Source organism: Bufo gargarizans, chromosome 4, assembly GCF_014858855.1.
Source record: "Bufo gargarizans isolate SCDJY-AF-19 chromosome 4, ASM1485885v1, whole genome shotgun sequence".
Classification (NCBI taxonomy): Eukaryota; Metazoa; Chordata; class Amphibia; order Anura; family Bufonidae; genus Bufo; species Bufo gargarizans.
Window position 1 is genome coordinate 231,384,759 of NC_058083.1, and position 24,872 is coordinate 231,409,630.

Consider the following 24,872-nt stretch of genomic DNA (forward strand, 5'->3'; position numbering starts at 1 on the left):
AAACCCCCGCTGCTGCCCGCGGCCCCCCCGGCACCCAGCTGCGGTGGCCACTTGAACCGAGGATGGCGCACTCGAGCCTGACGAGGGTGCCGGACGTGGGAGGGACCGGGCGGGAAACAGCAGGGGCTGGCAGGATGGCCGTGCGGAGGGAGCTTGGTGAGCGAGGTGAACCGGGGGGGGGGACATGAGGCTGGGGCCGGCCGGCCGGACGTACCGACGGGCGGCAGTACGAAACCGTGCCCGAGTTGCTTACCACGGAGATGAAAGACGCCGCCGCCGCTGCTCGTCTACACAGGGAAGGCCGGAAACGGAAGTCGCACCCGGATGACGTCACCGAAACACGAGATGAGCACCACGCGATGCCGACGTCTGATGGATGCAGCGAGGGAAGGTTAAGTACCCTATGCCCCTCCCACAAATGTAGGCTGGAAAACCAGCCTGCTGTACATGTATAGTAGATCTCCTACAGGAAAGTGAGGAATTTTTGTTTTTCAAAATGACAATAAAAAAAAATGAGAATTGTGATAAAAAATGAATGCAATTTCAATGCAGTTTTTACCCGTACCTCAACAGCAGTGTCTGAATACATACCTTGGCCAGTTTCAGACTCCAATAATACAACTGAATGTTAACATCTACCATTCTACTGCTGCAACATCTGGATCCCTTGTGGTTCTTTTGAAACCCATAACACATCCATAATACAGTCATGATACTGTCATTATATTGGCTTTTTGTAAACACTGCAGTATTCCTTCTGGGATTTGCATCCCCACCTATCCATTGGTTGAACTTTATGGACATGTTTTTTTCAACCGTAATAACTATGTAACAATTTTTATTTTATTTTTAGCACCAAATTTAAAGTAGCTTGTTGCTTTTCTCTTGTAGACTATATTTTCAGCATGTGAACTGGGAGTTTTTGATTTACTACATGAAGTACAGGAACCCATTTCAGCAGCAACCATTGCTGGTCGCTTGAGCACCACTGAAGATGGAATGGAGCGCTTGCTTGATGTCTGTGTTGGACTGAAGCTTTTAAAAGTTGACTTGAAAAATAACAAAGGTAACTTTATCTAAACAATCAAAAGTTTATATTTGGTCTCTACGCTTTATGGTATCAAAAGTTGTCCTCATGGATCTGAACAGCCGACTTGACAATTACGCATGGTACAGCTGCAAAAATAATACACAACTAGACAATAATCAATAAAAAACTGTTGACATACAATAATTATATTCAGTAAAAAGGGACAGTTGTAAGGCCCCTTTCACACGGGCGAGTTTTCCGTGCGGGTGCGATCCGTGCGGCGAACGTATGGCACCCGCACTAAATCCTGACCCATTCATTTCTATGGGGCTGTGCACATGAGCGTTGTTTTTAACGCATCACTTGTGCGTTCAGTTGAAATCGCAGCATGCTCTATATTGTCCGATTTCGACAGTGACGCAGGCCCCATAGAAATGAATGGGGTGTGTGAAAATCGGATGGCATCCGCAAGCAAGTACGGATGCCGTGCGATTTGCACGCACGGTTGCTAGGAGACGATCGGGATGGAGACCCGATCATTATTATTTTCCCTTATAACATGGTTATAAGGGAAAATAATAGCATTCTGAATACAGAATGCATAGTAAACCAGCGCTAGAGGGGTTAAAAAAAATAAAAAATAATTTAACTCACCTTAGTCCACTTGATCGCGAAGCTGGCATCTCCTTGTGTCTCCTCTGCGCTGAACAGGACCTGGGGTGAGCTGCTCCATTAAATATCGGTTAAGGACCTTCGATGACGTCACTCCGGTCATCACATGGTCTTTTACCATGGTGAATCACCATGGTAAAAGATCATGTGACGTACCTTGTGATGACTGGAGTGACGTCATCGAAGGTCCTTAACCTGTATTTAATGGAGCAGCTCACCCCAGGTCCTGTTCAGCCGCTCAGCGCAGAGGAGACACAAGGAGATGCCGGGCTTCGCGATCAAGTGGACTAAGGTGAGTTAATTTTTTTTAAATTTTTTTTTAACCCCTCTAGCGCTGTTTTACTATGCATTCTGTATTCAGAATGCTATTATTTTCCCTTATAACCATGTTATAAGGGAAAATAATACAATCTTCAGAACATCAATCCCAAGCCCGAACTTCTATGAAGAAGTTCGGGTTTGGGTACCAAACATGCGCGATTTTTCTCACGCGAGTGCAACGCATGACAATGTTTTGCACTCGCACGGGAAAATCGCGCATTTTCCCGCAACGCACCCGGCTCTTATCCGGGCAAAAAAAATGACGCCCGTGTGAAAGAGGCCTAAGTGGGTCAGACTTTGCTGAAAGGATCTTTTTGGCCCTGAGTGGTTTCTGTGTCTCCCTATTCCAAGATGGTGAAAGGATTCAGGCAGACACATTTGAAACTTAAGATGAACTTTACTTGGTTCATGTGGGGTTACAAGCTTGGTGGTTATGACACTCTTTTGAAAAGTAATTTCACAGAAACAGGCAACACTTGAATTTGCTGATAGGATGGTGTTCAGCGATGAGTGGGAAGGTCAGTCACCACAATGTTAGAATCTTGGGCTCAGAAAACCCATATGCCCTTATCGAGCCAATGGGGGACTCACTGAAAGCAAACATGTTTTGTGCAAAGAGCAGCTGTAAGCCGCAAGGTCTCTTCTTTTTCCTTGAATACACTGGCCGCTCACACCCAGAAATGTTAAAGTAATGGCTTATGCCACAGATGGAGTATCTGCCAAATTCAGTCTATCAGCAGGACGGTGCTTCTCATAACCTCCAGTTGGGTATTCACTGATACCTGAATGAAACTTTACTCGAAAGCAGAATTTGCAGCGCTGGAATAAATGGTTTATTGTTGCTCTGGGCTCTACAATTACCAGATTTAACACCCTGTGATTTCTGTCTGTGGGGCTACATCAAGAACCTAGTGTATTTGACACTCCAGCCAAAACATCTTAACAACCTAAAATGACTAATCTCTACAAATGTGGAGTCCATATAAGAGGAAATACTGGAATGCATTTGGGCAGAACTGGACTATTCCTTAGACCAGGCATCCTCAAACTGCGGCCCTCCAGCTGTTGTAAAACTACAACTACCACAATGCCCTGCTGTAGGCTGATACCTGTAGGCTGTTCGGGCATGCTGGAAGTTGTAGTTTTGCAACAGCTGGAGGGCCGCAGTGTGAGGATGCCTGCCTTAGACCAATGGAATTCATATTGAACATTTCTAGTGTATAGCCGGTCCTATTTTATCTGCACTGTCACTATATAATATCCACTGGTTTGTACTTCATGATAAGCTGTGTCCCTTACTGAATCTAAAATACTAACATAATACTAACATGTCGGGAGGCAGAACGATTATGTTAGTATTTTAGATTCAATAAGGGACGCAGTTTATCATGAACTACAAACCAATGGATATTATATAGTGACAGTGCAGATAAAATAGGACCGTCTAGAGCGCGCACCAACTGGCATATACCTAATGCTGCACGTACATATTCCCCTGGGGAGATATATGTAACAGGGGAAAGTCTCTTCATTAGATGAAATACATAAGATAAACTACACTGCACCACCTGTTGATATTTTTAAATTAGTCTCACTAACAATGGTGGAATTATTTTTAAACAAACTGCTTGCAGCGTTATTCTGTCCATGATTGGGACGCAACAAAACTGAACGGAATGCATTCTGGTGCATTCTGTTTCATTCAGTTTTGTCCCCATTGGCAATAAATGGGGACAAAACTGAAGTGTTTTCCCCCGCTATTGAGATCCTATGACGAATCTCAATAGCGAAAAGGGAAAGCGCATATGTAAAAGTAGCCTAAATCAATTCAGGTGACTAAAAGGTCTTTGCGTATTCATACACATTATCCAACAACAAAAATATAACTGTCACTAAATTGCAGCATAACCTCACTGTTTCTTACAAAACACATGTTTTCAATATAATATGTTTGCAATATATCACAGTGCAGTAAATCAAGGGTCATTATATCTATAAGGGGACCATCGTAGGATCTTTACATTTACAATGCATTACACCAGTGTGGCTACTCTACAATGTAGGAGGGCCCTAATACACCTGCAGATGTAGCAGGTAATTGTCGGGAAGGAAGCATTCGTTCCCAGCAATTGCCTGCTTGCTAGCAAAGGAAACTGCTGATATCACATCTCCTCCTCGGTATGGGGATGAGAGCATAGGGAGGGCATAAAAAAGACCTGCAAGGACAGTGCATTAGACTCATTGTCAACAGGTGCTCTAATATATAGGCTTGTTTATCTAGTTTATCTGCTGCGCCATTCATACTTAATCTGTTAAGTTATACATAGACTTACTGCATATCAGAATCATTGTCAACAGGCCTTCTAATATATAGGCGTGTTTTTCTGCTGCGCCATTCATACCTAATCTGTTATATTACTGATTATATTACTGTACAGTTTGGCCAACATGCGGTTGCCTGGGCCCTCAAAAGGAACAGGCAGAGGCAAAAATGTTGCTGTAGCTGGCACAAGTAGCAGCAGAGGGTGGTGGTAGCAACATCTCAGGTGACATACTCGACCATACTCGGCAGTGTGGGAATTTTTTATCAAGTCGCTTGAGGGCATTAGCAGGAAATGTTGGCAGAAGGTGAAGCGCTGTCAGAATGGTAATGTTGGCACCACGGCCCTGCGTCAACACATGGAGCGTCGCCATAAAGTGGCCTGGGAAAACTGCAGCACTAATGTAGTACAGCCTGATAAAGCAACCACTTCATCTCCCAGTGGCCCACACACCTTCTCGTGCACTCATCCATTATGCTTGCATTCATTGGCGCAGAAGCTGAATGTGCACCTGGCCAATTTGCTGGTACTACAGTCCCTCCCTTCCATACTGTGGACTCTGAACATTTCAGAGAACTGATGGCTTGTGCCCATCTAAGATGGAGAATTGAATGTTTCAAAATTTCCCTCATCTCTAGGCAAAAGTACATAAACTAAGGATGAACAAATCAATTCGGAACAAACGGGGTTTGTTATGTATTTCACAAAAATTTGTCTGCCAAATGAACTCAAATCTTTTCAGGTTCGCATTGCATGAATCCAGTAAAATAGCACACATTTTACTGCACATGTTGGCAGGCAAAACCATGAGGGAGGAAGGATGCTCACATGAGGAAATGGGGGATGGGCTTGCCCTGATTTTCTCAGAGGAGAAAAAACATCCTCATCTGCCAATGAGGGGTGGAAGCAGGCAGGGAGATGCCTGTACAAAATGAGCAGATATCATTCTGTGTTGTCTGACAGAACACAATTTTACAAAGTATACAGAGGTACAAGCAACAGTGGCGGATTACAATGGCGACGTTCAGGTCGACAGCCCCGGGCCCAGGACCGCTGGGGGGCCCAATGCCGACCCGAACGCCCACATACTGCGGTGGGGCACAGGAGCGCATAGCTCCCTGTCCCGTCGCCAATCACCACCTTAGGCTTAAGGCCTAGTAGGCCTGAGGCCTATGCGGTAGTGAAATCCGGGCGCAGGCTTCAGCACCGTCCTGCTGCCTCATCCCGCCTTCCTCTGCGAGCAAGCACCTGGCCCTGGACATAGGTGAGTATTTAGCTTTTCATTTTTTTATTTTTTATTTCATGTGCCTACTTTGGGGGACAAACAGTAGGACATATTAAGAGACATTGAGTACATGGGGGGAGAATGTGGGGGCTGTGGGGCCAAATTATTATGGGAGGGAATACTATGTGGGGACAAATTATTATGGGAGGAACTACTATGTGGGGGCAAATTACTATATGGGGCAGTGTGGGGGCAAATTATTATGGGAGGGACTACTATGTGGGGGTAATTTCTATGTGGGGACAGTGTGGGGTAATTTCTATGTGGGGACAGTGTGGGGTAATTTCTATGTGGGGACAGTGTGGGGTAATTTCTATGTGGGGACATGGAGGGAAATTTCTATGTGGGGACATGGAGGGAAATTTCTATGTGGGGACAGTGTGGGGTAATTTCTATGTGGGGGCAAATTATGATGTGGGGCAAATTACGATGTGGGGGAAACTTGTGTGGGGGCAGTGTGGGGAAATTGCTGTGTGGGGACATTGCTATGGGGGGGGGCAGTGCGGGGGAAATTACTATGTGGGGGCAGTGTGGTGGAAATTACTATGTAGGGGAAATTACTGTGTGGGGGCAAACTACTATATGGGGCAGTTTGGGGGAAATTACTGTGTGGGGCAAATTACTATGGGGGATTACTATATGGGGCAGTGTGGTGGAAATTACTATACGGGGGTGTTGCTATTGGGGAGGCACTGTAGGGGGCAATACTATTATTTTTGGGAACACTATACAGGGATTATTGCCTGGAGCACAATAGAGGGTGGTATTATTACTCGGGGCACTGTAGGGGACATTATACCTGCTGTGGACACTATAGGAACATTTGGGGTAATTTATCAAACTGGTGTAAAGCAGAACTGGCTTATTTGCCCATAGCAGCCAATAAAATTCCACCTTTAATATTTGACAGCTCTTTTGGAAATCCAGTTCTACTTTACACCAGTTTGATAAATGACTCTAATTATGTCTATTAGGGTCACAATTTTTTCAGCAGTATAGTACCTTGGATATTGGGGAGCAAAACGGGCACAGTATTGGGAGTGGCAGCAGGATGACACTGTGGGGACACCAGGATGAGGAGGTTGATGGAAAAATTGAGAAATCTAATGTGTCTGTGTTACAAACTGTAGAGACGAGATGTGGCTGAAAGAATTTGCCATGGTGGTCTGGGTCAAATGGAGGAGAAGAGGAAAGAGAAGGTCTACATGACAGGAGATGTCACTGGATGCAAGAGGCATGTGGTGCTGTATTCTCCTCCATGTCTTTTTTATTATAAATATATGTATTTTAAATTTGGCGACCAAATTTTTAAGTTTAGGACCCAATTTGGGGTATTTTTTTTACTCTGAAGATGTCATATGGCCTCTTAATACAAAAAAACCCCTAAACTAAAATGGAGGGAGGGGCCCAAGTTGGGTAGACAGCCCCGGGCCTATCATGTACTTAATCCGCCCCTGACAATCAAGCATCTATTCGAGTATAGCAGGGATAGTTTAGGGAAACAATAGAAAGAAGAGAGACTTTAGGGAAAGTTTTGAGGGGCTGAAGGTCTGGGCACACTGCTGCTGCAGCACCTCCTTCAAGAAGTTCAGAAATACAATCCCAAACACCTGAAAGGAAAAACTTTTTTTTTTCATTTGAACAAAGAGACAGCTTTTGTTTTTTGTTGTTTTTTTTTTTTTAGCATTCATCCACCTTGCAACCCCAGAGAAGCCTTTCAGTTGCCCCCTTTCTGTCTTCTCTGCCCACTCCTAGTAGGGCACATTTTTTTTTCCTAAGAAGAGGCAACAAAACCCCACCACGCATTATTGCAGATAGTCAAGAGGCTCTCCCTGTTTATGAATTGTATGAATGCAGTCAGCATTTGGACTGTCATGAGGAGGAGGTTCAAGGGGATGTGAGGGACCCTATGGATACTGAATTATTTATGTGAATGAGAATTATTAAAATATAACGTTTACTTTGTCCTTTAAAATTAGAAATTACTAATGGGTGAAAAACAACGATTATTACAACAATAATTACAAGAACCGCCACAGACAAACAAGAATTACAAATACCTCTACGGATAGTGTCTCACGTTGAGATAAGAAAATGGTTTGATCTTACCACGTCTGGTGGATGCCTCGGCCTGTGGGGGGTGGTTCAGGTATTCGATGATTACCAGAATCTGCGTGACCTGGGTGCTGATGTCTCAGGCAGTGTAAGTACTCCTGTATAGCCCTATTGTGTCTTTCCTACCTACAAGTGGGCTGGGAGCTAGATACACACCTGCCTAGCACACATGGAGCACCCGCCCCGACAGGGGCGACCCCATACCGAACCTTGCCCTCAGTAGGGGCCTATGGATAGCTTTGTTGGGGGTAGTGGTGATGGCACTTGTAGCCACTGCGGTGGTGGTGGGGGCAGTGGTAACGACAGTGCAAATACAGAACAGGGAATTGGGAGGGGGGCCAAGGAGCCCATTATGAGATATCACAGTTTGATAAAAGTGGTGGGGAGGGTGAGGACCATGACAATAATTGTGTATTAAACCAAACCTGGAAGCCGGATCAGGGTGCTGAGGAGGAGCAGACATCAGAATAGAAAGGTGGTGGTGGTGGCGGCAGTGGCAATAAAGCATGAAGGCAATGTACAGGAAAAAGCTCCAAATGATATGGGAAGGCCAGATCTGATTTTATTGTGGTCAGCACGGGAGCTGGTGATGCCACTGATACTGTGGGTGCAGGCTCAAAACACCCCGACTTCAGTCAAGCTTGGCTGCCTCTAGCTCTGTGCAAGCAACTATCTTTTTTTTTCTTCACAAGGTCGGCACACAAAACCTCAACAATCAAGAGTACTACCGCATTTGGGAATTCCCATAAATTTATTCTAATCAGTCCATAGATATAGCGCACTTCCACTTGTTTGCATAATTAAATTTTTCTGAGCACTGGCCCAGGCGGTGTCAGTGGAATTTTTACCAAGCAAGCAAGAGTACCATCGCATTGGTGCATTCCAAAAAGTTTACTCTTGTTGGTCCACAGATGTGGTGCACTTCCACGCCTAAGGATTCTTTCACACTGGCATTTTGGCTTTCCGTTTGTGAGATCCGTTCAGGGCTCTCACAAGCTGTCCAAAACTGATCAATTTTGCCCCAATGCATTCTGAATGGAAAAGGATCCAGTCAGAATGCATCAGTTTGCCTCAATTTGCCTCCGTTCCGTCTCCATTCCTCTTCGGAAACTGAGCCAAACGGATCCGTTCTGACACACAATGTAAGTCAATGGGGGAGGATCAGTTTTCTATTACACAATCTGGCGCAATAGAAAACGGATTCATCATCCATTGACTTTCAATGGTTTTTAAGACGGATCTGTCTTGGCAATTTTAAAGATAATACAAACAGAACCATTCTGAATGGATGCAGATGTTTGTATTAGGGTACTTTCACACTAGCGTTTTTCTTTTCCGGCATAGAGTTCCGTCCTAGGGGCTCTATACCGAAATAAAACTGATCAGTTTTATCCCCATGCATTATGAATGGAGAGCAATCCATTCAGGATGCATCAGAATGTCTTCAGTTCAGTCTTTTTGACTGTTCAGGACAGAGATAATACCGCAGCATGCTACGGTTTTATCTCCGGCCCAAAAAAACTGAATGCCGGTTCCAGCATTTTTTTCCCATAGGAATGTATTAGTGCCAGATTCGGCATTCACAATACCGGAATGCCGGATCCGTTCTTCCGGTCTGCGCATAACGAAAAACTGGTGAAAAGAAAAAAAATGCCTGGTCTGTTTTTCTGGATGACACGGGAAAGACGAATCCGGCATTTCAATGCATTTTTAAGACGGATCAGGATGCGACGGAACTGCTTGCTGGATCACTCTGCCGCAAGTGTGAAAGTACCCTTATCTGAACAGATCCATCTGTGCAGATCGTTGACGGATCCGCACCTAATGCTCCGCACCTAATTTTTGGGCTCAGGCCTGGGCGATGTCAGTGGAACTTTTTGTCAAGGAAGCAAGCGTACCGCATCAATGGCACATTAAAAAAATTGACTTTTTTCGGTTCACAGATGTTATGCACTTCTGCTCCTTCACCTAAATTTAATTTTAGTGGAACTTTTCGCCAACCAACCAACAGTACCGCCACATTGGTGCATTCCCAAAAATTTACTCTCACCCGTGCAGTACCCCACTCCATATCAGCAGTGGGGCACTGTATGCACATGGGTATTTGAAGAATGTCATTTCATGATCTATATGTACCTCTGAACCAAAGCAGAGTTTGGTTTAAAGTTTCAGTCTACATTGAAGTACAAGCTGTATTTGGAGCCACATATAGACAGTGTAGACAATACCAGAAAGTTTTAAGGCCGATTTATTGGCCTGTATTTGTGGGAGGGGCTATGCCACGCTATTTAGGCTCTGTTCCCCATCCCCTACATCCTACGTCTGCTCAACACAGATCGTGGCCATATCGGTGTGCGTCTGGTCTGTTGCTGTGTACTCCGTTTTCGCGTCTGACTCGGTCGCCCGCCTTCCCAGGTAAGTTGCCGCCTCAGTCAGCGGCCCGTTGCTCAAAGTCCGGTCGGCAGCGCCGACTCCCCAGGTAAGGGGGAGTCACGCTGCACCGGAGCGAACTGCCTGGATGCATCGGCTCCCACGCTGCAGTTTAGGCAGGGTGCAGGGGTCAGCGTGGTCCCAAATTTTTTCGCAAATGTCTGGCACAGGCCGCTGTGCCATTAGTGAGGCAGGTTATTTGGTTGGGTTTGTTGTACTTACCTCGGTGGCCTCCCTGTCTGGTGCCTCTCCTGCTGTCACCGGCCGCTTGCTTCAGTTCAGTCGGCGTCCCAGGCTCCTTCCTGTTTGGCTCCATTCGCCCCCGGTGGCCACAGCTGAGAATGCAGGACGGGGAGCTCAATACACAGGGTGTAGCAGGTCTTGAGAGTGAGCACCCTCTGGTGGTCACTCCTGCTACAGCAGTAAAAAAAAAAAAAGAGGAGGTTGAATTGGCACGATGGTGTGCATGTATGTGTATATATATGTATGTGTATATATATATACATACATACATACATGTATTACGGATGAAACAACTGCCCTGCACACTTTATTAGGTAGGTTCAATCACCTCTAGTACGCATTCACCACGTAATTTCGTTTCCAAACCTCCGTAGTTTACGCATCGTACGCACGTTTTGTTCGTCAATCTCGTTCACATCTCCAGTCATGTTCAGCCGTTCCTTGTCTGTTTATGTATGTTTTCTCCATTTTCTCTCTAGGGACGTTGCTTCTTTTCAGGTCCAGCGTCATTTCCAACAGGTAGTATAGGGCAGTTTTCAGTGCTAGTTTCACCTTCTCATTTTCGTTGTCTAAAAAGAAAAAATAAATAAATCTCACGGTTTTACTTAGATATTCTCTTCATTCCCGCTATTTGCTTCTTCTGCGCTGTGGGTAAGTAAGCTCAGTTTGTCGGTGGCGGTATTCATTGATCACGGGGTTACGCTATTCACGTTGGCATGCCTACGCATTCCACGTCGTTCGGTGGCAGGGTTGTCACTGGTGCCCAGTCCCGGGTCCCGTGTTGTGCCTCATTCTCACGTACTGTATCCACAGGATCATGTCTCATGCCTCTGACATAGTGGAGGCCTTGGTCAATGAAAATACCGCCAGGTTGTCCGAAGCAGGTAGCATCCCGTCACTGCGGAGTTGGACCATACCGAGGTTGATGGCAGAGCTGTCCAAGAGGGGTATCCCGTTTACAGCATCAGCCAAAAAGGCGGAATTATACCGTCTTCTCATGTCTTCTGCGAGTCCTCAACCTCAGGAGGAAGTCTCGATGGCCACAGTCCAGACCTCGCTCGCTCAGATTCATCTCATGCTAAACAATCTTACATCATCAGTCACGGACATCCAATCCAGACTGGAAACAGTTGAGTCCCGGGGTGCCGTTCTCACTCCTCCGGGTCCAGAGTTGGCTATCCCATCCACATCCGCAGCGGGGTGCACCGGTACGACAGTCTCGGTTCCTAATATCACCCCGCTCATTTCATACCGGCCAACATCAGGAAAGATATTCTGGAAGGCAGGGATGTCAATTTGGCTTCCCTGTTGATTGCTACTCGGGATTTCTCTGACAGCAAAGTCATTGCGTGCGGTGATGTCTCAGTAGTACTCAGGGGCCGCGATCTCAGGCTTAACAGGAAGCTTACCATCCCGGGGTTCCTTTTAGCTTTCAGTCTGTATAGAGACGTGATTTGTTCCGTACGGCCCGACCGTAGGGAAGAGTTAGATCTTTATTTGTTTAGGGTGACCGAATTAGGGTACAAATATGGTGGTAGTTCGTTCTATGATTATCACTGCTCTTTTTCAGCTAAGGCCGCGGCGGCCCTCAGTCAATTTCAGTTTCTCACAAATTGGGCTAATATCGACACTGAGATATTTTGCAGACACTTTGCTGGTCTTAGGGCTCCCGCTTGTTCTCTGTGTCAATCCATCTACCACACAGCAGAATGGTGTCACAGGGCTGCCTCAAGTGCCGATAGTAGCCCTCCCGCACAGCCGTCTAGGCACCCTGATCCCCAGAATACCTCAGGTTTAGTCGACAAATTGGGAAGGCCCATTCAATATCTCGGCAGATCACAGATCTGTAATAATTTCAATTTTTCCTCCTGTAATTATAGTCAGTGTAGGCTGTTACATGTTTGTGTGAAATGTTTCAGAGCCCATCCCAAGTTAGTCTGTACATTAAAAGCAGATAAGTCGTATCTGAGTGTCCTTAACGTTGATTGTCTGCTGCACTTCCTACGCAACCACCACGACCCTAGCTTCGTACAGTTCCTCATGTCAGGGTTTAGATCAGGTTTCCACACTGGCCTAGTCGCCTTGCCTGAATCGTCTTATGAGTGCAGGAATTTATTGTCAGCGGAGCTTCACCCTCAGGCAGTGGATGAACTGATTTCCATCGAGTTGACTAAGGGGTTCCTAATAGGCCCCTTTTCTTCTCCTCCTTTTGCGCGGTGGAGAGTCAGCCCCATAGGCGTAGTCACAGGCAAATTCAGTAACAAACAAAGGTTGATCATTGACTTGTCAGCCCCACACGGTCACGCCACCCCCAGCATTAACTCTCTCATACCCTCCGAAGAAGTCAGCATGAAATACTCCTCCATAGATCAGGCCATCGCTATCATATTGCAGTTAGGACGTAGCTCCATTCTGTCAAAAGCTGATATATCTGATGCCTTTAAACTACTCCCCATCAGTCCCACTTTGTGGCAGTGTTATGGTATAAAGTGGAGAGATCTTTATTATTTTGCCTCTAAGCTCACTTTCGGTTCAAAAAGCAGTCCTTGGTTGTTTGACAAACTGGCCCAGGCTCTCCACTGGATACTAGTCAACGAGTTCCATTGTAGTTTTGTTATTCATTACTTAGACGACTTTCTGTTGTTGGAACGCCCCGAGTCCAATCCGATAGCACTGCAGTAGCTGCTGAACTGTTTTCACCAACTTGACATTCCCGTTTCCCCAAAAAAGGTCGAAGGTCCGTCCCCAGTTATTACTTTCTTAGGTATCATTTTGGACACAGTAAACATGGTCACTAAGTTACCGGAAGACAAACTGGACAGGATTAGGTTCACCCTCCACAATTTCACGCAGACCAGAACCATTAAAAAAGTTGAATTACAGTCTCTTTTAGGCATGTTAAATTTTGCTATGCGAGTCATGCCCCAAGGCAGGCCATTCGTGTCACGACTACTAGCTCTCCTTCCTTCAGCTCCCTCCCAAGACAGCATCGTTTACCTTGACGATCAAATAGTAGCCGACTTAGCCATGTGGGACTATTTTCTCAGTAGCTGGAATGGTATTTCTCTCCTCATCCCGGTGGTGTCCAATAGTTCCCCTATAGTCTTCTCTGATGCAGCTCCCAGTTCTGGATTCGCAGCCATTTTTGGCACACATTGGCTAGCGGACGTATGGCCTGACGAAGTCAAGACACTGCAAGGGTTTCTTCAGTCTTCAGCTTCCTGTGAAATTTACCCCTTGGTCGCAGCCGCTCATGTGTGGGGTCATGAGTGGACCGGTCACACGGTATTGTTCATTTCCGACAATGCAGCAGTTATGGATGTCCTAAACAATGGGTCGTCTAAATCCCCGCAGGTGTTGCCCTTCCTCAGACGACTAGTGCTTCTTTCATTACAATACCAGTTTCGCTACACGTGCTCACATATATCAGGACAGAAGAATGTCGCAGCTGATGCGCTGTCTAGAGCTAATTTTGGCCTTTTCTCGCAGGTATCTCCCGACGCAGACGCCAGCGGAGCCACAGTCCCTCCGTTCCCTTCTCTGGTTTGGACATAAACTCTCACTTAGCTGCAGCTCGTTCTCTACTGGCCAAGTCCCTGTCACCCAACACGGCCAGGGCTTATCAAACAGGTTGGAGAACATTCCTTAAATTTCAAGACAAATTTCCCCAAGGCGTCCTCGATTTCACCGACTACATCCTGGCCTTCATTGGTTATTGTCACTCTGAGTTGAATTTGTCGCACTCCACAGTTAAGTCTTACTTAGCCGGTGTGCAGCATTTCCGAGCCTCCAGTCAACCAGTAGCTCCCTCACTGTTCTCCATTCACGTAGTCAAGGCTACACTTAGGGGACTTGAGAAATGCAATCCTAACACGCGGCCGGGCCGCCAGGCCGTCACCGGGCAAATATTTTGTCAGTTGTCTGACATGTTAGACCGTAGCCCTTTCGGAGCCCAGCAAAGTTTAGTGATAAAAGCAGCCATATACCTGGCTTTCTATGGCTTCCTGAGACCAGGGGAGTTTACCTCAGCCCGTAGCAGCCGCAGGTATCTGACTGTCGGACAACTGAAGACTGACACTGACAATTTCATTCTCTCGCTCGTGTGCACCAAAACTTCACAGACAGGCCCTCCTACCCAGATCACGTACTACCCAACCACTCACCGCTGGTGCCCCGTTCAAGTGTTACACAAGTTGTTAAGCAGTATTGACAGTTCATCACCTTAGAGGCCACTTTTGCCTTTCAATGCAGCACACCTCACGAGCTCCCAATTTGTTTCACATGTCCGCTCCCTGATGGCCAACCTAGGCTTAGACCCGGCATCCGTCTGCGGCCACTCCTTTCGGATTGGCGCCGCTTCTGCAGCATCCAAGAACCGAGTTCCTGCTCATGTCATCAGGAAGTTAGGGCGCTGGCACTCCTCCTGTTATTCACGATACATACCTCACCCGTACGTTGAAATGTCTCACGCCTGTCAGAATCTTGTACTATGAATGCGGTTCGTTAATAAAGTTTTCTGGTAGCTTGCTTTTTGGCCTCCTTCAGTCATCTCTACGACATTGCGGTTACGGCACAAATCAAACCGTTTAGTTAACTACTGGTTAGGGTCCCATTTCAGGGGTAGCCCCGACCACAAGTTTTAAGGCCGATTTATTGGCCTGTATTTGTGGGAGGGGCTATGCCACACTATTTAGGCTCTGTTCCCCCTCCCCTACATCCTACGTCTGCTCAACACACCCACCCTTCCCACCCTCCTTTTCATCATCTCACCAGGGGATGGCCTCCTTCAGTCATCTCTACGACGTTGCGGTTACGGCACAAATCAAACCGTTTAGTTAACTACTGGTTAGGGTCCCAGTTCAGGGGTAGCCCCGACCACAAATAAAAATTGTGAGTAATCTAAGGAAGATATTTGTATCCTGGCCAGAGAAGTTTATTGATGTATACTCAACACCTGGATGACAGTCAACTAGAAGTTACAATATCCTGAGAGTGACCAGAGTCAATACTTCACTAAGGACCTGTTATGACAATTACAAATACAACTAACTTGTGATGCCCATTGAATGAATTGCAACTAATGCTATGCATTACAATAATCTGTACATCTACCTCAAGGCAAGTGATTCTCAGTAAATGTTCAATTTGTTTATTCAAACGGACTGCTCTATATTTTACCACCTCATTTGCACCCAAGGGTGCTGGCATCATGAACATTATGGACCCTGCCCTCCCTGCACTTTAAATACTAGAGTGTGCCCCTTCCCTCAATACCAGAGTGTGGCCCGAAGGAATCCGTTGCTATCCACCCTGTCACTGCATGTCAGCCCAGGGAGCTGCAGAAACGCAAGTACCAACTGCTACACCCATCAGGCCGCCACACTCACACATTGCCCATACGCTCCCAGTGGCTGCACCCTTCATCAAGTGTTGCGTACTTCCATGCCTTCACCAAAATATAATTATTCTGGGCTCTAGCCCGGTGGTGTAGGTGGAACTTTTCGCCAACCAAGCAAGAGTACCGCCACATTGGCGCATTTAAAAAAAAAAAAAGGACCATTGCCAGTACGCAGATGTGATGCACTTCCGCTCCTTCACCCAAAATTTATTCTTCTGGGCTTTAGCCCAGTTGGTGCGATTGGGAATTTTTACCAAGCAAGCAAGAGTACCACCGCATTGGCGCATACAAATAAATTATTGGCTCTGACCAGGGCACTATTGGTGTGGTGGGAATCTTGGCCAGGCAAGCAAGGGTTCCTCTGCATAAAAATAAATAAAAAATCACTCTTGTCGGTCCTCAAATGTGGTGTACCTCTATGCCTTCACCCAAATATTATTAACCCTTTTCCAGCTGTCTCTGCTACAATAGCCACAGCTGCTATCAAAAGCCACAGCAGACAGTTCAGTTTGCTTGTTGTTACATGATTGAACAGTTTTTTTTTTCCACTGCAGAGCCACCTGCCAAGATTTAATTCTGCTGTATGATATTCAGACTTCTGGCCAATTAAATTGTCTCATTCTCTAAATAACGGTGTCCTTTCCCTAACACATAACGTGTTCCCTGACCCCATCGACCTTTGGGCAGGCATACAGGAACAGTGGCTCACACTGTCCCAGTATGCTTTCTTTGTTGTCTCTTACCTCATATTTGAGAGTTTTTTTAACACAACGGACCGTGTTGTCCTCAACCAAGAGATGAGCGAAGTTTAAAAAAAATAGATTCGGTCTATTCGCCAAACTTTGACAAGTTCTGAATTAATTTGTCACAAATCGCAATAAATCAAGTATATCCAGGCCTATCTACCTAATGATACTCATCCCACTTGGTGGCCCAATATCAGTGTGACGGCTTGGAAGTTAAACTGCAGGGAGAGTGTATTGCCATGTGCATTATGTTCTAGTGCACCCACATTCATACAGTAGTTAATCCTTTCTGTAGATACTATGCCGTCAGTATTACAGGTAGGTGTAATTTATTGTTGGCTTCATCACTGTGCAGTAGGGTTGCACTGGGTATCGAATTATTTGCCATTTACTCAGCAGCTGCTCTCAGCGTGCGCCATGTTCCCTCAGCAGCACAGGGGAGAAGGAAGCAGTCTCTCCATCCCCCCTGTGCTGGCTCTGCTGCTGCCACCAATGAAGAGAAAGAGGGGCAGTGGAGGGGAGTGGCTGGGGCCACTGCGCCACTAATAATGATAACTAAACCATTAATACAAATACAGCAGGTGGGTGCCGGCGGCAGAAACACATAGCCGGCACCCGGCCTCTGGGACAGGGAGCTGCGATCAGCAGCAGTTAACCCCTCAGGTGCCGCGCTGTGATCGGAGCTCTGATTGGTTACCATGGCAGCCTGGACACTACTGAAGTTCTGGCTGCCATGGTGAGATCCCTGCTTCTGTGTGTACTATGCACAGGACAGCAGGGAGAGTGTAAAGTACTATTCACTCTAATAAATGACATGGGATCAAAAGATCCCAGGTTCTGGCCCCTAGGGGGAAAATAATTATTCAATAAAAAGTAAAAAAAAAAAAAAATGTTAAGTATAAATCACCCCCTTTCCCAATTGTACATATAAAATATATAAACAATAAATAAACATATTACCGTGTCCGAAAAGTCCAAACTATTAAAAAAGTAAAAAATATCTCCTATGCGGTTAACGCCGTAACAGAAAAAAAAAAAGTTGATTTGCCATTTTTTTGTCACCTTGTTCCCCCCAAAAATACAGTAGGATAGGACTGTTTGATTATGGGCCAGATGTTCCATAAAATGCGGATTGCACACAGCTCTTTTGGTGGTATCGAATGGTATCGAGCATCGCAATACTTTATGATATTGAAATCAAATCTAAATTTTTGTATCGTGACAACCCTACTGTGCAGTGCACCAAGATGCATAGGTAATCCAATCTGTTAAAGAAGAAGAAAAGCAGTAAAGCAAAAGACCTGTGTGTGCCCCTGCAGGAGCGGTGTCCAAATGGCTCCTTAGTGGAACAAAATAAAAAAATGGAGGTAGCGCCAATAAAGTACTGGAGAAAAAAAAGTACTGTTCTTTTATTGCATATTGTGCTAGTCCAAACATAATATGCTTTTTAATCCCTTCTGTTAGCTGTACAATAACTGTGCATCTGTATTACAGGTCACCGTTAATATGAGATCTAATTTATCACTGTGGACTTAACCATGCTGTGCCCCAAGATTCAAGTAGTAGCCCCATGACAGAGTGGGGAGGGTGATAGCAGCAACAGTGGCAGTAACAGTGACAATAGTGGCCCCATGCACAGTGGGAAGGGTGGCAGCAGTAGCAGTACCAGTGACAGTAGTGGCCCCATGACAGAGTGGGGAAGGTGGCAGCAGCACCAATTGCAGTAAAAGTGAAAATAGTGGCCCCATAACAAAGTGGGGATGGGGGCCAAGAGCGGTGGCAGTAATAGAACCAATAGTGGCCCTGTGACAGAGTGGGCAGGGGGGCAGCACCAGTAGCAATGGAGAGGGGGCAGCACCAGTAGCAGTAAGGCTGTGTTCACATTACTTGACTTGAGTTTCCCCCCCCCCCCACCTTTATTCTGATCCATCAGAAGAACCAAAACTAAACATGAAAACGAATCCTGTATTTTGAGCATCCATAAAGCCTCTTTCACACGGCCAGTACATGGTTAGTATTTTGCATCACTATTTGATCAGTAATTGTAAGCCAAAAACACGAGTGGATCCAAAACAGAGATAAAATGTAATGGAAATATTTGCATCTCCTCTATATTTTTAACTCACTCCTGCTTTTGGCTTACCAATTCTGATTAAATACTAATGCAAAATACAGACCAAATACTGACCGTGTGAAAGAAGCCTTATGCTCAATTTGCATCAGTTTTGGCTATTTACATCTGAAATCTTTTTTTTTTTTTTTACAAGGAAAAAAGCCCTGCAAGCAAGACTTTAATGACCTCTTTCACACATTCAGTATTTCAGTATTTGGTCAGAATTTTGCATAACGTATTTGATCCGTATTTGTAAGCCAAAAACAGGAGTGGGTCCAAAGATAAAATGTAATGGAAAAATGTGCATCTCATCTGTGTTTTTGACCCACTTCTGCTTTTGGCTTACAAATACGGATCAAATACTAACCAAATACTGACCGTGTGAAAGAGGCCTTACGGATGGTCAATATAAGGAATTCTCAGAAGAATGGAAAAATAAATGGTGATATCAACACGCACAAACAGTGAAAATAGTTGCCCCATAACAGAGAGGGTACAGGTTCCAACTGCAGTAACAGGAACAATAGTGGCTCCATGTTATGCAAGTTAGGGTAGGCACAAAAATGTTGGTAAGAATTTGGTTGACAGGCTCCACTTGACCGTTGGACTGCGGATTATACACCAAAGAGAATTCCAGGGATACATTCAGTAGCTTGCAGAGAGCTCTCCTGAATTTTGACGTGAACTGTATGCCTCCATCAGACAATACAGAGAGAAGCCACGGAGACAGAAAATGTGCTTGATTCATTTCTAGGCCAGTTAGGGAGCAGAAGGGACTGGAGTCCAAACAGAGGAACGAAATGCGCCATTTTAGAGAAGCAGTCTACCACTACCCAAATCACGGAGAAACTAGAGGAAGTGGGTAGATCCGTAATAAAGTCCATTTGTTGGCAAGAAACCTCAGGAACAGGAAGATGAAACAGTAGGCTAGCTGGACGTTGTTTGGAAGTCTTATTTTGCACACAAGACGGACAAGCAGCGACAAATTGGATGTCTTATTGCATAGACGGCCACAGTACAGCTGCACGATGAATCTGAAGGTCTTTCACTAACCGCCATGACCCACCACTTTAGATGAATGGCCCCACAGTAAGACCTGCTTTCTGAGAGACTCTGCAACAAAAGTTTTTCCAGATGGAATCTCAGGTAGCTTGCAAGGCAGACAGAGATTTTAGCAGGATCAATGATATGTTGGGGCTCCTCCTCCTAGTCGGTAGAATCAAAGGTTCTCAAGACAGCATCTTCTTTGATGTTCTTGTCTGCAGCACTAAAGTAGAGATAGCCAAAGAACAGAGACCATCTATGGTAGCTTGTCGAGGATTAAGTTTCTGTGCAAACTGCAGATAGGTGAGGTTCTTGCGGTCAGTATAGATCACCACAGGATGAATGGTTCCCTCCAGAAGGTACCACCATTCCTCCAATGCCATCTTGATGACCAACAACTCTGTCCCAAATCGAGTAGTTGTGTTCAGGAGTGGAGAAGGCCCTGGAGAAGAAGCCACAGATTGTCATCTTACCCGAGGAAGACTTTTGTCAAAGCACCACTCCAGCTCCAATAGACGATGCATCCACCACTAGAAACATTTTCTTATTGGCATCAGAATGATGGAGTACTGGAGCCATAGAGAAGACCTGCTTCAAGGCTTAAGCAGCTGACTCAGCCTAGCTGTCCATTACGGGTCAAGGCTGACATGGGAGCTGTCAAATAAAAGAAGTGTGGCATTAACTGGTGTTAGTAGTTGGCGAACCACAGGAAACATTGAATTGCCTTTAGAGCAGATAGACAAGGCCACTTTAAAATCGACAGCTTCTCAGGATCCATCTGCTGTCCAGTATCAGATAATATGTACCCCAGAAATGGAAGCGAGGATTGTTCAAAAATTCATTTTTCAAATTTGGCATACAGATTATTCTCTTTAACCACCTCAGCCCCCCTAGCTTAAACACCCTTAATGACCAGACCACTTTTTACAATTCTGCACTACACTACTTTCCCATTTTATTGCTCGGTCATACAACTTACCACCCAAATTAATTTTACCTCCTTTTTTTCTCACTAAGAGCTTTCATTTGGTGGTATTTCATTGCTGCTGACATTTTTACTTTTTTTTGTTATTAATCGAAATTTACCGAAATTTTGGCAAACAATGTCATTTTTCACTTTCAGTTGTAATTATTTTTTTTAAACTACATTTCTATATACATTTTTCTCTAAATGTATTGTTCTACATGTCTTTGATAAAAAAAAAAATGTTTGGGTAAAAAAAATGGTTTGGGTAAAAGTTTTAGCGTTTACAAACTATGGTACAAAAATGTGAATTTCCGCATTTTGAAGCAGCTCAGACTTTCTGAGCACCTGTCATGTTTCCTGAGGTTCTATAATGCCCAGACAATAGAAAAAAGCCTCAAATGACCCAATTTTGGAAAATAGACACCCTAAGGTATTCACTGATGGGCATAGTGAGTTCATAGAACTTTTTATTTTTTGGCATTTTAGGGGCCCTAATGCGTGAGAAGAAGTCTGGAATCCAAATGTGTAAAAAATGCCCTGTAAAATCCTAAAGTACTCATTGGAATTTGGGCCCCTTTGCCCACCTAGGCTGCAAAAAAGTGTCACACATGTGGTATCGCCGTACTCAGAAGAAGTAGGGCAATGTGTTTTCGGGTGTATTTTTACATATACCCATGCTGGGTAAGAGAAATATCTCTAAAAAGTCAACTTTTCTAATTTTTTTTATACAAAGTTGTCATTATAGAGAGATATTTCTCTCACCCAGCATGGGTATATGTAAAAAGACACCCCAAAACACATTGCCCAACTTCTCCTGAGTACGGCGATACCACATGTGTGACTTTTTTGCAGCCTAGGTGCGCAAAGGGGCCCAAATTCCAATGAGTATCTTTTAGGAGTGCATTTGAATTCCAGACTTCTTCTCACTCTTTAGGGCCCCTAAAATGCCAGGGCAGTATAAATACCCCACATGTGACGCCATTTTGGAAAGAAGACACCCCAAGGTATTCCGTGAGGGGCATGGCGAGTTCATAGAAGTTATTTTTTTTGGCACAAGTTAGCAGATTTTTTATTTTTTTTCTCACAAAGTCTCCCTTTCCGCTAACTTGACAAAAAATTAAATTTTATATGAACTCGCCATGCCCCTCACAAAATACCTTAGGGTGTCTTCTTTCCAAAATGGGGTCACATGTGGGGTATTTATACTGCCCTGGCATTTTAGGGGCCCTAAAGCGTGAGAAGAAGTCTGGAATATAAATGTCTAAAAAATTTTACGCATTTGGATTCCGTGAGGGGTATGGTGAGTTCAAGTGAGATTTTATTTTTTTGTCACAAGTTATTGGAATATGAGACTTTGTAAGAAAAAAGAAAAACAATTTTTTTTTTTATTTCCGCTAACTTGTGCCAAAAAAATGTCTGAATGGAGCCTTACAGGGGGGTGATCAATGACAGGGGGGTGATCAGGGAGTCTATATGGGGTGATCACCACCCTGTCATTGATCACCCCCCTGTAAGGCTCCATATAGAGGTTCGTATGTGTTTTGCGGATCCACGGATTGGATCCGGAAAACACATACGGACGTCTGAATGGAGCCTTACAGGGGGTGATCAATGACAGGGAGGTGATCAGGGAGTCTATATGGGGTGATCACCACCCTGTCATTGATCACCCCCCTGTCATTGATCACCCCCCTGTAAGGCTCCATTCAGACATCCGTATGTGTTTTGCGGATCCGAATCATGGATACGTGGATCCGCAAAACACATACGGACCTCTGAATGTAGCCAGCCTTACACTGGGGTGATCAATGACAGGGGGGTGATCAGGTAGTCTATATGGGCTATATGTCATTGATCACCCCCCTGTAAGGCTCCATTCAGACGTCCGTATGTGTTTTGCGGATCCGCAAAATACATACGGACGTCTATATGGAGCCTTACAGGGGGGTGATCAATGACAGGGGGGTGATCAGGGAGTCTAATATGTGGTGATCAGCGGTTAATAAGGGGTTAATAAGTGACAGAGGGGGGTATAGTGCAGTTGTATTTGGTGCTACTTATTACAGAGCTGCCTGTGTCCTCTGGTGGTCGATCCAAGCAAAAGGGACCACCAGAGGACCAGGTAGCAGGTATATTAGACGCTGTTATCAAAACAGCGTCTAATATACCTTTTAGGGGTTAAAAAAAAAAAACGATCGCCGCTGGCAGGCTGTAGATCAGCTAGTTTACCTCCGGTTCCTGTGAACGCTCGCGCCTGTGTGCGCTCATTCACAGGAAATCTCGTATCTCGCGAGATGACGCCCTGGCACGTCCAGGAGGAATAACAGGGCCGCCGCAAAGACGCAGTCCTGCGTACGGCGGTCCTGTAGTGGTTAAGTCATTTTAGGACCAGGCGTATCTGTTTCTGGTGGGAGACCAAATCTGAGGAGAAGATTAGAATGTCATCAAGATAGACCACAACACAGGAATAGAGTAAGGCCTCTTGCACACAAAGTATTTTCTTTCCGTTTATGTTCCGTTTTTTTACGTTCCGTATACGGAACCATTCATTTAAATGGATCCGGGAAAAAAAATGAAAGGTACTCCGTATGCCTTCCATTTCCGTTCCGTTCAAATATAGAACATGTCTTATTATTGTCCACATAATGGACAAAGATAATACTGTTCTATCACGGGCCAGCTGTTCCACTCCGTAAAAAATTGAATGCACGCGGATGTCATCCATATTTTTTGCGGATCCATTTTTTGCAGACTGCAAATTACTGAAAAAGCTATATGGTTGTGTGCAAGAGGCCTAAGTCTCTAAAGATATCATTGACAAATTCTTGAAATACTTCCGGGGCATTACCAGATACTCTTAGCAACCGTCACGGGTGTTGAAGGTGGTCTTTCACTCATCCCCTTAACACATTCGGATCAAGTTGTAGGCCCCACACAGATCTAATTTGGAGAACATCCAACAGCACATGCAAAAAGAGGGCGGTTTGAAGATGTGTTGGTCACTTCGGATATGAGATCATTCTTGCAGCCAACCCATCGACAGCCGCCCTCTAGATCCAGCCTCAGGGAACACCTAAACTGACAGGTGTCCAACTACATCGGGATAATGGCCGATGTGGACGCTCTGAGAATTGAGGAACCCCTGGACTACTGGGTGTGCAGACTTGACCTGTGGCCAGAGCTGGCACAATTTGCCATGGAACTCTTGGCTTGCCCCCCGTCCAGTGTCCTGTCTGAAAGGATGTTCAGCGCAGCAGGAGGGATCATGACCAATAAGCGCACTCGCCTAGCTCACAACAGTGTGGATTACCTCACATTTAGAAAAATTAATGAGGCATGGATCTCGGAGGAATTCAACACCTGTGATGACAACATTTAATTGAATTTCCTCATAACAGCCCACACATATCCTACAGCACCAAGAATAAAGAATGGTTCCTGTCTTATGTAATTAATGAGGCATAAAAGGCCTTTTCTGTCCATTGAATGCCTAATGTTTTGGGCCTCGGAGGAATTCAATGTGTTTCAACTATTATCATTAGGGTTTTTTTTCCAAGAGGGGGGATTTCGTTAGCCATGTTTTTAATCCAATTTTATATTTTTAGTTATTTAAAACATATGTATTTGACCTATATTTGCACTGGCCTTCAGTAAAATTGATATGCATTGACAGTCTAATATACCTTTATATATAATATATCTTTTATTTACGGTGAATGCATAATTTTTGGGGCCTGTAAATATACTGGCCGGCAGTAAAATTGATATCCAGTGACCGTCTAATCTACCTCCAGCCACATACTTACTTGTTCTTTTTTGTCCGCTAAATGCATAATTTTTGGGGCCTGTAGTCCACTGGCCTGCTGTAAAATTGATATCCAATGACCGTGTAATTTACCTCCAGCGTGTAATTTGCCTCCAGCCACATACTTGTTCTTTTCTGTCCGCTAAATGCATAATTATTGGGGCCTATCGTCCACTGGCCTGCTGTAAAATTGATATCCAATGACCGTGAAATCTACCTCCAGCCACATACTTACTCGTTCTTTTCTTTCTGCTGAATGCATAATGTAACGGTCGCGTACACACACACACAGGGGGGAGGGAAGTGACCACTGCGCTCCATCCTTACCCCTGGCCCTGCCTACTTGCCTCGCAAGTCCTAATGACAGGGGACAACTGGACGA

At 45.1% G+C, this 24,872-nt stretch overlaps 1 protein-coding gene across 1 annotated transcript in view; it reads left to right on the forward strand.

Moving 5' to 3' along the window:
• Positions 1-24,872, forward strand: part of LOC122935721 (acetylserotonin O-methyltransferase-like) — a 226,444-nt gene that overhangs the window by 19,776 nt on the left and 181,796 nt on the right. Inside the window, exon 2 of the mRNA XM_044291580.1 lies at positions 892-1,066. Within this exon, the coding sequence (XP_044147515.1) occupies positions 892-1,066 (175 nt within the window). The remainder of the gene's footprint in view (positions 1-891; positions 1,067-24,872) is intronic.